This window comes from Jaculus jaculus, chromosome 1, assembly GCF_020740685.1.
Source record: "Jaculus jaculus isolate mJacJac1 chromosome 1, mJacJac1.mat.Y.cur, whole genome shotgun sequence".
Taxonomy (NCBI): domain Eukaryota; kingdom Metazoa; phylum Chordata; class Mammalia; order Rodentia; family Dipodidae; genus Jaculus; species Jaculus jaculus.
In genome coordinates this window covers 130,832,931-130,848,790 of record NC_059102.1, presented here as the reverse complement: position 1 = coordinate 130,848,790, position 15,860 = coordinate 130,832,931, and the positions used below count along the sequence as shown (strand labels likewise).

Here is a 15,860-nt window from a genome sequence, read left to right as displayed (position 1 = left end):
TAAATAAGAACAAAGGATATTCAAAAGTAGCTCTGAAACTAGAAAAAAGTATACCCAAGTTACAAAAATCATTAAAAACACAGTTTACTAAATATGCTAATAATGAAACTCAGATCCAGAAAAGTTAAATATATTGTCATTTTCCTAAGTCATACCGATAACTAACAGTTTATCTGAGTCTTGGAATACTCATTTCCTAAAAGCATAATATATATAAAAAATGAAACCATACTATTCTACCAAGCAAGTGGCATCTCTGCTATTCTGTTACCAAGCTGCTTATCTAGAAGAATCTAAATTTGGAGAGAGATGAATGTGAATCTAAGTCAAAAATTCTGCTGGGCATGACAGCGCACACCTTTAATCCCAGCACTTGGGAGGCAGAGGTAGGAGAATTGCTATGAGTTTGAGGCCAGTCTAAGACCAGCTTGGGCTAGGAGACCCTACCTCGAAAAACCCCTGCACCCCCCCAAACAAAACATGAACTACCACACTCAGCTAATCTTTCTATGATGAAAACTTTAAACATAAATGTAGAACGCAATATATAAGTAGAGTACAATGCATTCTACCAATCTATCATCTAGGATTCAAGGTATATGCCACGTGCCCTGCTCTGTGGCTCATGTTTTAATCCCAGCACTTGGGATGCTGAGGTAGGAAGACCATCTTGCATTCAAGGCCAGCCTGGAATAAATACAAAGTGAGTTCTAGGTCTTACTGGGCTAGAGTGAGACTCTGCCTCAAAGAACAACAAAAACAATGAAGAGACAACCAAACAGATTGATTTTTGTCATTCTTCCTCCCTCCTTCCCTTCCTTCCTTTTTTTTTTCTTCAAGATAGGGACTCACTCTAGCCAAGGCAGACCTGGCACTCATTCTGTAGTTCCAGGCTGTCCTTTGTAACTCACAGTGATCCTCCTACCTGTGCCTCTCAAGTACTGGAATTAAAGACATGCACCACCATGCAATGGTGTTTTTTGTTTCTATATTAGAACCACTAGGGTGCAGAATAAGCCAGAGGGAATATTAAAAAAAAAAAAAGTTTTTCTCTAAAGGTAACAACTAAAAACTACTGGTTAAACTGTAATCACGTTGGAACAGACTTGTTTTATAGTGCCAAGAATAACAGTTAACAGTGATATATATGGCAGAAACAGAGTAAGCATTTCCATACTTTTTGTGAAGCAGGGAAACAATAGCTAGGATTCATACTTCAGCAATTTTCAAGCTGAAAGATCTTCAGCCAATTACTTTATTTCTCTGAGTAAAATTCCTAACCTCTAAATTAAGAATGAGACCTATCCCCTAAGGTTCTCATGAGAATTAAATGAAATAGCACTTTGAAAATGATTAGAATACTTAGCATAAACAGTTATTTAATAAATGGTAACTACAAAACATATTTTTATTTTGTGATGCTGCAGATAAAACCTAAAGCCTTACTCATGGCTAAACACATCCAAATGGGGATGGATAACCTTTTCAGTGGTATGGTAGAATATATGCTTAGTATGTACAAGGCTCTGGGTATGATCCCTAGCAAACAACCAAAAACAACAAAAGGTCATAAAATATCTTGTGTACTACTGGAAAGATTTTGAATTCCTGATAAAGGAGTACATCTTGCTGTCTTTTAAAGTCAGAGTTTTTATATACTCATTGTTTATTGAACTGAATTCAACTGCATACCAAACTACTGCAAAATATACAAAACTGCTAACTCATTGCGTAAATAATCTTAAGACAGCTATCTGACCTATCTCTGTAACAATAAAGTGGCGAAAACCTTTCTTACATCTGTACGAAAGTCTACACTGAATAAAGGAGAGGGTGGTGTGGGTGATTGTGTTGCCACGGGAAGAGTTGAAGAAACAGGTGCTTTCTGTGTATGGTACTGTGCCCACTGATCTGGCTTTCTTCTTATCTGCTCTTCACAACTGGTCTTCAAATGACTACAAGGTTCCTAAGAGGAATAAAGGAAAAAATCTTAAAGTTACCTCCAGAGCAATGAATGAAAAGGTTAACATTTATACAACTAATGTTATATAAAATCTATGCACTCACTTTTCTAGTTAAGAAAAGTTACTCATATTTATGTAGGAATACTACAAAAAGACCTTGTACTTACATTTGAAAGATTATTTTAAGCCAGGCATGGTGGCTCATGCCTGTAATCCTAGTACTTAGGAGGCAGAGGCAGGAGGATCTTTGCCAGTTCAAAGTCAACTTAGGTTATAGAGTGTCAGGCCAGCCAGAGCTTCTATTAATGTCATCTTCTTGGTACACAGCTGGGCACCAGATGCACCTGCTGTCATACACAGGAACATAGTAAGACCTTGTCTCAGTGGGGGTGGGAAGGAGGGCATATAATAGAATAATAGAAGGGGAATGGGACAACACATGATCTGTCCATACAACATAGGTTCTAATTAATAAAAATAAATTAATTTAAAAAATAGTAGAAAATAAAAAGTATTTTAACCTTCCCATTTGTTTTCTAGCCAAACAAAACTTTTTTTTTTTTTTTTTTTTTTTTTTTTTTTTGAGGTAGGATCTCACTATGGTCCAGGCTGACCTGGAATTAACTCTGTCATCTCAGGGTGGCCTTGAACTCATGGCAATCCTCCTACCTGTGCCTCCCGAGTGCTGGGATTAAAGGTGTGTGCCACCACGCCTGGCTACATTTTTTTAATATAAATATGTAACAGGTCCAGTTATAATAGCTTTGTTTTTTTAAGTTAATTCTTACTATAACCTTAATGAAGTATTATTTCCATCAGACAAATAGAAAAACAAAACAAAACACAACACTGAGACTTACATAAAGGTCAAGTAAATTTTCTATGTCACATACCTAGTAAGTAGAAGAAGTAGGAGTCTGGTTGGTTTAACTCTAGACAAGGAGCTCTTAACTACTACATGAAAGTAAATTTTTTATTTCCATCATGACTTACCCTTGGTAAAGGCACAGTTGTCCTTGGCTCATTTGGTGGCTGACAAGCCACTGAATAATATCCGTCTAATGAGTTGTATCTTTCCCGCAAAGATGTCTGATAGACAGATGAGTGCATCACATCCATTGGAGGTAAAGAATTGCTTCTAATAATGTCATCTCGTTGGTACATGGCTGGGCGCCAGATGCGCCTGCTGTCATACACAGGAGCATACATTCCAGAGGGGACTGGAGGAACTGGTCCATACTGCTGCGGAGGAGGAGGTTGGTAAGGAGCAGAATTCATTCGATCTCGAGGGGAAAATGTACTGTAATGATCGGCATATGGCATGGAAGCAGGTGGGAGGGAGGACTCTGGAACATTATTGGACCTCACAAAGCGAGGAACACAGGGAGCCACACCAGCTGGTACCGTTGGAGGTGGTGGGTAGTATCCTTGAAAATTGGAAAGAGGAATATTTAATATAATCTTAGTAAAAATCCAACATTTTATAATGGTTTAAGTCTAAAGCAGCCTTTAATTGGGAAAATATAATTAGTCTTTTATAGGGAAGCTATATTATTTTCATGACAACATTGTACTAATATTAACATTCCAACACTTTGATAAACTGCTTCTTAAAATTACATGACAGAGCCATTAGCAGACAGTTGGTAATTTCTGTTTAGGGCAACTTTTACTAGAGGCTTCTAGATTAAAGTAATTAGGTAATCATTGATTCTTATTAGCCATTTTGAAAACAGAAATTAAAGACCATAACATGGGAGGCTGAGACAAAAAGATTGCTGTGAATTTGAAGCTAGTTTGAAGCTACTAAGTAAATTCCAGGCTAGCCTGGGCTACAGTGAGACCCTGTCTCAGAAAAAATAAAAAACATTTCAGGGCTGGGGAAGATGGCTTAGTGATTAAGGCACTTGCCAGAAAAGCTAAAGGACCCAGGTTTGATTCCCCACTACCCACATAAAGCCAGATGCACAAGGTGGTGCATGTATTTGGAGTTTATTTGCAATCACTAGAGGCCCCTCTTTCTGTCATAAACAAAACAAAACCAAAAACAAGCTTTTAAGCTGGGTGTGGTGGTACACACCTTTAATCCCAGCACTTTGGAGGCAGAGGTAGGAGGAATGTTGTGAGTTCAAGGCTACCCTGATACTGCACAGTGATTTCCAGATCATCCTGAGCTACAGTGACACCCTACCTTGAAAAACAAAAAAAAATTCATGATGTTCATTTATTTTCCCAAACTGTACAAAACACACATAGACAATATATTTTGCATACCATTTCAAAGTTCATGAATTTTATATTTGATTCTTACAAGTGACAATGTTAAAACTACTGGTATACATATACCTAAGAATGAAACTAGACTCCTATCTCCAACCAGTTATAAAAATCAACTAGACATGGATTAAAGACTTATATATATCACCTGAAACTATAAAACTACTAGAAGAAAACAGGAGAAATCAGTCAGGACATTCTTTTTGGAAAAGACCCCCAAACACAAGAAACAGGCAAAAATAGGCAAAGGTCATTGCATTAAACTAAAAATTTCTCCTCAGCAAAGTAAACAGTCATTAGACTGTAGCAACAACCTCTAAAATGTGAGAAAATACTTACAAACCACATATCTGACAAGAGGTTTACATTTATAAGGAAATAATAATAATAATTACATATATAAGGAAATAATTTTTACATTATATAAGGAAATCACAGCAAGAAAAAACCTGAAATACTGATATCAAAATCAGATGTGGTAGTACACACCTTTAATCCCAGCACTTGGGAGGCAGAGGTAGGAAGATTGCTGTGAGTTCAATGCCACTCTGAGACTACATAGTAAATTCTGGGTCAGCCTAGGCTAGAGGGAGACTCTACCTCGAAAAACAAACAAGCAAAAGGAAATTTTAAAAAAATACTGGTATCGGGGCTGGAGAGATGGCTTAGCGGTTAAGTGCTTGCCTGTGAAGCCTAAGGACCCCGGTTCGAGGCTCGATTCTCCAGGACCCACGTTAGCCAGATGCACAAGGTGGCACATGCATCTGGAGTTTGTTTGCAGTGGCTGGAGGCCCTGGCGCGCCCATTCTCTCTCTCTCTCTGTCTCTTCCTCTCTCTGTCTGTCACTGTCAAATAAATAAATAAAAATAAACAAAAAAATCTTTAAAAAAATACTGGTATCTACAGTCATAGATATACATATATATTTTTGGTTGTTGTTAATTTATTTGTTTTGAGAAAAGGTCTCATGTAGCTCAGGTTCAGGCTGGCTTTGAACTGAACATGCTACATAGCCAAGGCTGGCTTTAACCTTATAATCCTCCTGCCTCCACCTCCCAAGTGGCATTATAGACATACACTATCTTGGTTAGCTAGATTCAAGTATTGTGGGGGCAGGAAGAAAATCATTACTCCAAGGAATTACTATGTTAATGTAGACTTCTAGATACATATATATGATCTACTCATTTACTTACGGGTAACAATGTTTACATCAGTTTTTTGTTTTTCCTTAGAATTGACTAAAAGTACTTACCTGTTTGTGGATACTGTGGGACTTCAAAGGGTATCTGAGTCCTTGGATCTTGAAAATACTGAATGTTTTCAGAATGCTGAGGATATACTGGAACTCTAGTTAGAAATGGGCTGGATTTTGGAGGCACAGAATTCAGCTCTGTTCCAAAAGTGGAGGGCCCAGCTGAGGTAGCAGCTACATTACTTATAGGAGTCTTGGGTGGTGAACCAATTTTACTGGAAAGAGAAAATTTAACAAAGGTCAAAGGATAAATCCCCAGATTTGGTAAAAATGTTTCATAAAATTATACAGATAAGACTATTAAGAGAAAACATATCAAGTATTTCCACAGTAGCAAACAACACATGAAATTTCAGTACCACTACATATTGGTAATTCTCAAGAGGAGTAACATCTTATATTCCAGAGAAGGGAGAAGGAAATAAAAATCAAATTTCAGGTACTAAGATGACACATCAGTCCATTTACCATTGTCCTCAAGAGCAACTTGTACCTGCTAACATTCACTCCCTATTGCCACTCTACTCTTAGACACTAGCAACTAGAACTCTGTCTCTACAGATTTATTATGCACATTTCATATACATGTAATTGCAGATGGCCTTTTATATCTGGCAATTTAAAATAAATTTTATTTGTTTATTTATTTGAGAGAGAGAGAGAGAGAGAGAGAGAGAGAGAGAGAGAGAGGGAGAGAATGGGCATGCCAGGGACTCCAGCTACTACAAACAAACTCCAGAAACATGTGCCATCTTGTGCATATGGCTTATTCGGGTCCTGGGGAATTTGACTGAGGTCCTTTGGCTTTGCAGGCAAACACCTTAACTGCTAGGCCATCTATCCAGCCCCATATCTAGCATTTTTCACTTAGCATAATTTTTATATTTTCTGTGGACCTTGTGCATGTTGGCCTGCATAATACCACTGAATTGTATCCTTTCTACTTTGGTGGGAAAGGGGGACAATGAGGGCAAAATCTCACTAAATTAACCAGGCTGGCCTTGAACTTAGAATCTTTTTGTCTTAGCCTTTCAAGTAGCTGAACTAGACCTAGATCACCAGGCTGAGTTAATATTTTCAAGATTCATCCATACTGTGGCACAAAGTAGTTCTCTGCTTCTTTTTTTATGGCTGAGTAATAGAATCCACAGTATGCATATCACAGTTTTATAACATTACCTGACCTAAATCTTCAAAAGCTCATTTCCTAACACATATAACATTAGGCCTCTATAGGTAGGTCTCAACCTAGTTATATAATCTTATTTTTTAAAGATATTTTAATTATTTATAAGGAGACAGGGCAGAGAGAATGTGAACAGGTGCACCAGGACCACCAGCTGCTGCAAACGAACTCCAGATATATACATCACTTTGCGATCTGGCTTCACATGGGTGCCGGGGAACAGAACTGACTCATTAGGCATTATAGGCTAGGACTTTTAACTGCTAAGCCATCTCTCCAGCCCTATAATCTTATTTTTAAAAATATTTTATTTGGGGGCAGGAGAGATGGCTTAGCAGCTAAGCGCTTGCCTGTGAAGCCTAAGGACCCCAGTTCGAGGCTTGTTTCCCCAGGACCCACGTTAGCCAGATGCACAAGGGGGCATACACGTCTGGAGCTCGTTTGCAGTGGCTGGAAGCCCTGGCGTGCCCATTCCCTCTCTATCTGTCTCTTTCTCTCCCTCTCTCTCTGTCACTTTCAAATAAATTAAAAAAATGAACAAAAAAATATTTAAAAAAATATTTTATTTATTTATGAGAAAGAAAGAGACAAAGTGAGAATGGGCATGTCAGGGCCTCTAGCCACTGCATACAAACTCCAGACACATGTGCCCTCTTGTGCATCTGGCTTACGATGGTCTTGGGGAATTGAACCCAGGTCCTTAGGGTTCACAGGCAAATGCCGTAACCACTAAGCCATTTCTCCAGTACCCCCATAATCTTATTTTTTAAACATCAGTCAATAATATAAACCTTCAGATATAAATAAATGTACATAAAATGTATGCATCACACACACTTTTATAATATAGAGCTAACTTCACCCCTAGCTCAAACTTGCAGTTATTAAAGGCTGCTCTCAATATCCTGTATATTTTCTAGCAAACTTAATTCCATGTTATGCTGGAGTTTTTCCCCCCCAAGTCCTTCCTTATTTTTCCAAACAATATAAATTTTCCTATCCCTTAAGTGTAGTATGTTTCATTTGTATAAAGCTGTCTCCACACTCTTAGTATCACAAATCCCTTATATTTCAGGTATTTTTAATAATGTCAGGAAAAATTTTAGAAATGAATATATAAGTAACATATATTAAGTAGACAATGTTTCTCATAGATCTGGTCAAATATCATTAAGAGCCCATTAATAAAGAATTAACATGCTAAGTGTACAAGTACAGAATATCAAAGGTAGCATATCCATCACTGTGTGCTAAGCATGATGATTTTTTTATTTTTATTTTTGGTTTTTTGAGGTAGGGTTTCACTCTAGCCCAGGCTGACCTGGAATTCACTATGTAGTCTCAGGGTGGCCTCAAACTCATGGCGATCCTCCTACCTCTGCATCCCAAGTGCTGGGATTGAAGGCATATGCCACCACACCTGGCTTTAAAAAATTTTTTTTATAGTATGCATGTAACAGGTACTGACAGACTGTTTAAGGGGTGGGGGCATCAACAGGAAATGCATTACCTCAGATTTTATAACTCAAAAGAAACAAATTTTAGAATTGGAAGTAACTTTCCCAGTTATTTGGAAGTTACAGCTTTTTTCTTTTTGTAAAACTTTATTTAAATTTCTGTTTATTTGCAAGGAGAGAGAGAGAATTGGGTATAATAATAGGCTGCTTGCCACTGCAAATGAACTCCAGAAGCATCTGTCTCTGTGCATCTGGATTTACATGGATACTTGGTAATTGAACCCAGGCTATCAGGCTTTGCTTACAAGTAAGCATCCTTAAGTACTGAGCCATCTTCTCAGCTTTTAATTTTTTTTTTCTTCTTCAGGTAAAAACCCTGTGCCAAGTTAAATCTTATTTTATCAACAAACAACAAACAAAAAAGGTGATAATAATAATGCAAGTAATTTACTAAGTGCTTATTAACTGGCAAGCACTGCTCAAAATACATTGCAGTGTTAACTCATTTAATTCTCACAATCAATATATGAAGAAATCTACTATTAAGCTACATGCCTAGGCCATGTAGTAGGTATTAATTTTATGAACGAGTAAACTGGAATGACAAGATTAAATCACTGGTCTAACATCACTGATGAAGAGCTTGGTTACAAAGATTCCTGTCCTTATAGCTGAGCATGGTGGCACACATCTTCAATCTCAGCATAGGGAGACTGAGGTTAGAGAATCACTGCCAATTCAAGGCCAGCCTGGGCTAGAGTGAGTTGCAGGCAGGCTAACCTGCTTTAAAAACAAAAACAAAGGATTCCCCTCCTTAACTATGCATCATTATAGAGTAAGAAACAGCATGCTCTAGCTGAAATAGGGCTAGAGGTTCAAGCCTCTCTCCATTCCTTTCTGATCTCCCTATTGAACCAATTGAAGTTAAAGAATATAAAGTACAAAAACCCCAATTCTGGTCTAACTTCTTCTTTTTTTTTTTTTAAATTTTTATTAACATTTTCCATGATTATAAAATATATCCCATGGTAATTCCCTCCCTCCCCACCCACACACTTTCCCGTTTGAAATTCCATTCTCAATCATATTACCTCCCCATTACAATCATTGTAATTACATATATACAATATCAACCTATCAAGTATCCTCCTCCCTTCCTTTCTCCACCTTTTATGTCTCCTTTTCAACTTACTGGCCTCTGCTACTAAGTATTATCATTCTCACACAGAAGCCCAGTCATCTGTAGCTAGGATCCCCATATGAGGGAGAACATGTGGCGCTTGGCTTTCTGGGCCTGGGTTACCTGACTTAGTATAATACTTTCCAGGTCCATCCATTTTTCTGCAAATTTCATAACTTCATTTTTCTTTACCGCTGAGTAGAACTCCATTGTATAAATGTACCACATCTTCATTATCCACTCATCTGTTGAGGGACATCTAGGCTGGTTCCATTTCCCAGCTATTATAAATTGAGCAGCAATAAACATGGTTGAGCATGTACTTCTAAGGAAATGAGATGAGTCCTTTGGATATATGCCTAGGAGTACTATAGCTGGGTCATATGGTAGATCAATCTCTAGCTGTTTTAGGAACCTCCACACTGTTTTCCACAATGGCTGGACCAGATTGCATTCCCACCAGCAGTGCAGAAGGGTTCCTTTTTTTCCACATCCCCGCCAACATTTATGATCATTTGTTTTCATGATGGTGGCCAATCTGACAGGAGTGAGATGGAATCTCAATGTAGTTTTAATCTGCATTTCCCTGATGACTAGTGACGTAGAACATTTTTTTAGGTGCTTATATGCCATTCGTATTTCTTCCTTTGAGAACTCTCTATTTAGCTCCTTAGCCCATTTTTTGATTGGCTTGTTTGATTCCTTATTAGTTAACTTTTTGAGTTCTTTGTATATCCTAGATATTAATCCTCTATCAGATATATAGCTGGCGAAGATTTTTTCCCATTCTGTAGGTTGCCTCTTTGCTTTTTTCACTGTGTCCTTTGCGGTGCAAAATCTTTGTAATTTCATTAGGTCCCAGTGGTTAATCTGTGGTTTTATTGCCTGAGCAATTGGGGTTGTATTCAGAAAGTCTTTGCCAAGACCAATATGTTGAAGGGTTTCCCCTACTTTTTCCTCTAGCAGTTTCAAAGTTTCCGGTCTGATGTTAAGGTCTTTAATCCATTTGGACTTAATTCTTGTGCATGGCGAGAGAGAAGAATCTATTTTCATCCTTCTGCAGATATTTATCCAGTTTTCAAAACACCATTTGCTGAAGAGGCTGTCTCTTCTCCAATGAGTATTTTTGGCATTTTTATCGAATATCAGGTGGCTATAGCTACTTGGGCTTACATCTGGGTCCTCTATTCCTGGTATAACTTCTTTAACATACAGTTGAGGAAAAATAAACTCTAAGTTGAAGTGACTTTACAAGTTTGCAGAGCTATTCAGTTGCATAGTCAGGATTAGAACTCAAGTACTTTGTACTTAATGCTTTTTTCTACTACATGAATCATTATGCATTAAATTCCAATTAATTGTTGTCCCTCAGGATTAACAAAAGAAAAAGGTGGGGAAGGGGTTGGTTTCTACAAGGGATAAAGAACGGAGTCTCTCTTAACCCAATACTTACTTTTCAGTTACAGACTCTGCAGAGGGCCCTGCAGCATTCTGACCATTAGTGCCAACTTTCCCCACTTTCTTCACAGTCTCCAGAGCTCTTAATGTACTGTCAGTACTACGTGGGATTAGCTGGGAAACACTGTTTTCTGTATTTGAAATTCCATTTGTACTTGGAACAATTTTCCCAGTTGTTTCAGTACTTCCTATGACAGAAATGACATTTCCGGCTGTGGTTGTGACAGTGTTGTTTACACCAACTTTATTTAGAAGAGGAAACGTTCTTACACTCGCATTGATCTTTTTATTCCTTAGTCGATACCTGTTTAAAAATAATGAATATATTGATGAATACTGCTCTTAATTTTAACTTGAAGAAACAAAAACAATGGGAAAGGATATATATATATATTTTTTTGGATTTTTCCAGGTAGGGTCTTACTCTAGCCCAGGATGACCAGGAATTCACTACGACATCTCAAGGTGGCCTTGCACTCATGGTGCTCCTCCTACCTCTGCCTCCTGAATGCTGGGATTAAAGGTGCGTGCCACCATGCCTGACTTGAAAAAAAAATTTTTTTTAATTTAAATTTTAATTTATTTATTTAGTTGAGAGTGAGTGAGAGAGAGAAAAAGGCAGAAAGAAAGAGAATGGGTGCGTCAGGGCCTCCAGCCACTGAAAAGGAACTCCAGACACATGTGATACCTTGTGTATCTGGCTTTACACAAGTCCTGGGGAATCAACCTGAGTCCTTTGGCTTTGCAGGCAAGTGCCTTAACTGCTATCTCGCCAGTTCTGAAAGTATTTTATTTGACAGAGAAGGAGGGAGGAAGAGAAAGAGAAAGAGAAAGAATGGGCATGCCAGGGGCTCCAGCCATGGCAAACCAACTCCAGACGTGTGTGCCCCCTTGTGCAACTGCATAACGTGGGTCCTGGGGAATCGACCCTGGGTCCTTTGGCTTTGCAGGCAAACACCTTAACCACAAATCCATCCCTCCAGCCCCCTGAAAGTATTTTTTAAAAAGAAAGTAGTTTTGAATTTTCTACAGCTAAGTATCAGTCTACAAGATGTCACATGAAAACATACAAATTGTTCACGTGCATGCAAACAGGTACATAATACAAGAACCAAAGAACATATGCATTCCAATAACATTTCTGAGGGAATGAGAATGATTAAATATCATAAATAAAAAGTGTTTAAAAATCTTGTATTGATTCTATTAATCTTGTATAGTATCTTGGAATATAAAATACACTATATAAAAATGGCTGAAACCAACACCAAATTCAGACAGGAATATAAAGGGGAAAAGTACTTAAGAATGTAAAGTATTCTCTGTTATTAAATTGTTAATGTGTGGTAAAATTAAAAAAAAAAAGCCAAACTCACAACATTATACAAAATAAAGGAATGTGATGTTGTCAATTCCTCAGTTTATTTCTAAAGCAAAATGTGTTTGGATTAAGGATTTTCTGATATGTTTTATTTATGATTGGACATGATAATGTGAATGTGAAGTAATTTGATCTTTCTATTTAAGAAAAATTTGTATCCATTTATATAACAAAAATTTCATTATAGCCGGACATGGTAGTGCATGCCTTTAATCCCAGCACTCGGGAGGCAGAGGTAGGAGGATCGCTGTGAGTTCGAGACCACCCTGAGACTCCATAGTGAATTCCAGGTCAGCCTGGGCTAGAGTGAGACCCTACCTTGAAACACCCCCCAAATTTTTTTTCATAATGAAAATTAATCCTTCTTTAGTAAGTATTTTTAGGGCTAGAGAAGTACCTTAGAAGTTAAAGCACTTGCCCACAAAGCCTAAGGATCCAAGTTCAATTCCTCACAACCCACAAAAGTTCGATACACATGGTGGTGCATGAATCTGGACTTTGTTTGCAGTGGCTAGAGGACATAGTACACCCATTCTCTTTCTCTCTCAAATAAACAAGTATGTTCCATTTTGTGTATCTGGCTTTGTGTGGGTACTGAGGAATCAAATCTAGGATGCCAGGGTTTTCCACAAGAGCCTTTAAACAGTGAATCATCTCTTTAGTCCCAAATACTATTTTTTTTTTTAAACTGAGGTAGGGTTTTACTCTAGCCCAGGCTGACCTAGAATTCATTATGCAGTCTCAGGTTGGCCTAAAACTGATCCAATACTTTTAAGTTGTGATCAGGAAGAAAAACATACACTTGGGGGTCACTATTATATAAAATTAATGATATTAATGTTATTAGTGACAATATCTTCACAAGTTTTACTCCTTCAGTATTTATAAGGTACTTTGTTATTCAATCTTCTGTTTGTGACTCTTTAGCATATACCAAGAAAGAAAGAGTTAAAAAAAAAAGAATAAACTGACACAAAACAAAAATTCCACTGATGGACAGCTTACATGTCTTAACTTCTAGGAATTGGGAAACAATGATGCTTATTTTTTGAAGGAGGAGGAGCGTGACCACACATACTTTATGAGGCAGTGCAATGAAGGGGTCAGGAATTCCTCTACTTCCTTCAATATGTTCTCTGGGGAGAGGGAATATGTGTGGGTACAGGTATTTGGAGGCCAAGGGTCAATGTTGGGTGTCTTCCTCAATCACTTTCCACCTTACTTTTTCTTTTAATTTTTTTTTTTTGTTATTTTTATTTATTTATTTGAGAGTGACAGACAGAGGCAGATAGAGAGAGAATGGGCGCACCAGGGCCTCCAGCCACTGCAAATGGAACTCCAGACACGTGCGCCCCCTTGTGCATCTGGCTAACTTGGGTCCTGGGGAATCAAGCCTTGAACCAGGGTCCTTAGGCTTCATAGGCAAGCACTTAACCCCTAAGCCATCTCTCCAGCCCTCATTTGTTTTCTTGATGGTAGCCATTGTGACAGGAGTGAGATGGAATCTCAAAGTAATTTTAATTTGCATTCCCTGGTGGCTAAGGATGTAGAACATTTTTTTTAGATGTTTATATGCCATCCGTTCTTTTGAGAACTCTACTTAGTTCCATGGCCCATTTTATAATTTGGCTGTTTGATTTCTTATAATTTAGTTTTTTCAGTTCTTTGTATATCCTGGATATTAATTCTTTATCAGATGTATAGCTGGCAAAGATTTTCTCCCACTCTGTAGGTTGCCTCTTTGCTCTATTCACAGTATTCTTTGCTGTACAAAAGCTTTGTAATTTCATGAGGTCCCAGTAGTTGATCTGTGGTTTTATTTCCTGAGCAATTGGGGTTATATTCAGAAAATCTTTACCAAATCCAATATGTTGAAGGGTTTCCCCTACGTTTTCCTCTAGCAGTTTCAGAGTTTTGAGTCTGATATTAAGATCTTTACCATTTGGACTTAACTCTTGTGCATGGAGAGAGATAAGGATCTATTTTCATCCTTCTACATGTACAGATCCAACATTCCCAGCACCATTTACTGAAAAGGCTTTCTTTTCTCCAATGAGTATTTTTGTCAAAGATCAGACGGCTTTAACTACCTGAACTTAACATCTGGGTCCTCTATCCTGTTCCATTGATCTACGTGTTTGTTTTTTTTTGTGCCAGAACCATGCTGTTTTTGTTACTATGGCTCTGTAAAATAGATCAAAATCAGGTATGGTGATACCACCAACCTTATTTTCGTTGTTCAGAATTGTTTTAGATATTTAGCCTTTTTGTGCTTCCAAATGAATTTTAAGAATGCCCCCTTGTGCATCTGGCTTATGTGGATTCTGGAGAATCACACCAAGGTCCTTTGGCTTTGCAGGCAAACACCTTAACTGCTAAGCCATCTATCCAGCTCCTGACTCTGGGATTTTGATGGGGATTACATTAAATGTATAGATCGCTTTTGGTAAGATTGCCAATTTCACAATATTGCAGTCCAAGAACATGGGATATCTTTTCATTTCCTAGTGTATTCCTGAGATAGCTAAAAATAGATTTATCATATGACCCAGCTATAGTACTCCTAGGCATATATCCTAAAGACTCTTCTCACTTTCTTACAGATATTTACACAACCATGTTTATTGATGAACTTTGCACAATAGCTAGGAAATGGAACCAGCCTAGATGTCTCTCAATTAATGAGTGGATAATGAAGATTTGGCACATTTATACAATGCAGTTCTACTCACTGGTAAAGAAAAATGAAATTTGGAGAATAGATGGATCTGGAAAAGATTATACTTAGTGAGGTAACCCAAGCCAAGAAAGCCAAGCATCTCTTATATGTGGACCCTAGCTAGCTACAAATGATTTGACTTCTATGTGAGCTGGAATAAAACTCAGTAGCAGAGGACAGTAAGCTAACAAGGGGGTGTATGGGAATAGAAAGAGGGGAAGGGACTTAAGAGGATGGTATTGTATATATGCAAGTAGAGGAACAGATTACTGGGGGTGAATAGGCCTAAGTAAGGTCAGGAGAAGAGATTGAGCAAAGGAAAGGTAGAGGGGGGGGTCTAATCAAAATCTATGGGTATGGAAAACCAGGAAATGGCTTAGAGGTTACAGCATTTGACTCTGAACCCAAAGGACCTGGGTTTGAATCCCCAGGATGCTCGTAAGCCAGATGCACAAGGTGGCGCATGTGTTGACTACAGGACCTGGCGTGCACATTCCCTGTATCTGTCCCTTTCTCTATCTGTCAATTTCTCTCTCATATTAAAAAAAAAAAAAATCTATGGGTATGAATAAGTCATATGGAAACCTACTTTTTTGGACAATGGCACACCCAGAACCTATAGACTATTACTAGAAAATTTTCAGTGCCAGAGATGGGATACATTCCAGTGAGTTGTTAGTGAGGGAGGCCCCTGATGGCCCCCAAACATTACAGGCCATTGTCAAGGCTCTTGATTTCTCACCATGAATAGATGGTAAGATACTATTGCTGTATTACGACTCTATATACTTGGATTGCAAGGTCACTGAGAAATCCTGCTGGAGCTGAACTGCAAACCTCCCCTGTGTACACTAGCTGACACAAAGCTGGAAAAAGCTACACTGCATGTAGTTCCATGGGACAGAAATCACCAGAGGAGATAAACAGTGGACATTGCAAGCTTTAAATTTGTCCAGCCAGGCCATATGAGCCAATGGGTACAA

At 38.1% G+C, this 15,860-nt stretch overlaps 1 protein-coding gene across 4 annotated transcripts in view; it reads right to left on the bottom strand.

Annotated features, from left to right (window-relative positions):
* Nucleotides 1-15,860, bottom strand: part of Rc3h2 (ring finger and CCCH-type domains 2) — a 61,328-nt gene that overhangs the window by 10,525 nt on the left and 34,943 nt on the right. For all 4 annotated transcript variants that reach the window (XM_045141823.1, XM_045141824.1, XM_004662780.2 and 1 more), the window contains exons 10-13: nucleotides 10,773-11,081; nucleotides 5,497-5,711; nucleotides 2,958-3,391; nucleotides 1,799-1,966 (exon numbers count right to left, since the gene is read on the bottom strand). In XM_045141823.1, coding sequence (XP_044997758.1) covers nucleotides 1,799-1,966; nucleotides 2,958-3,391; nucleotides 5,497-5,711; nucleotides 10,773-11,081 — 1,126 coding nt within the window. The remainder of the gene's footprint in view (nucleotides 1-1,798; nucleotides 1,967-2,957; nucleotides 3,392-5,496; nucleotides 5,712-10,772; nucleotides 11,082-15,860) is intronic.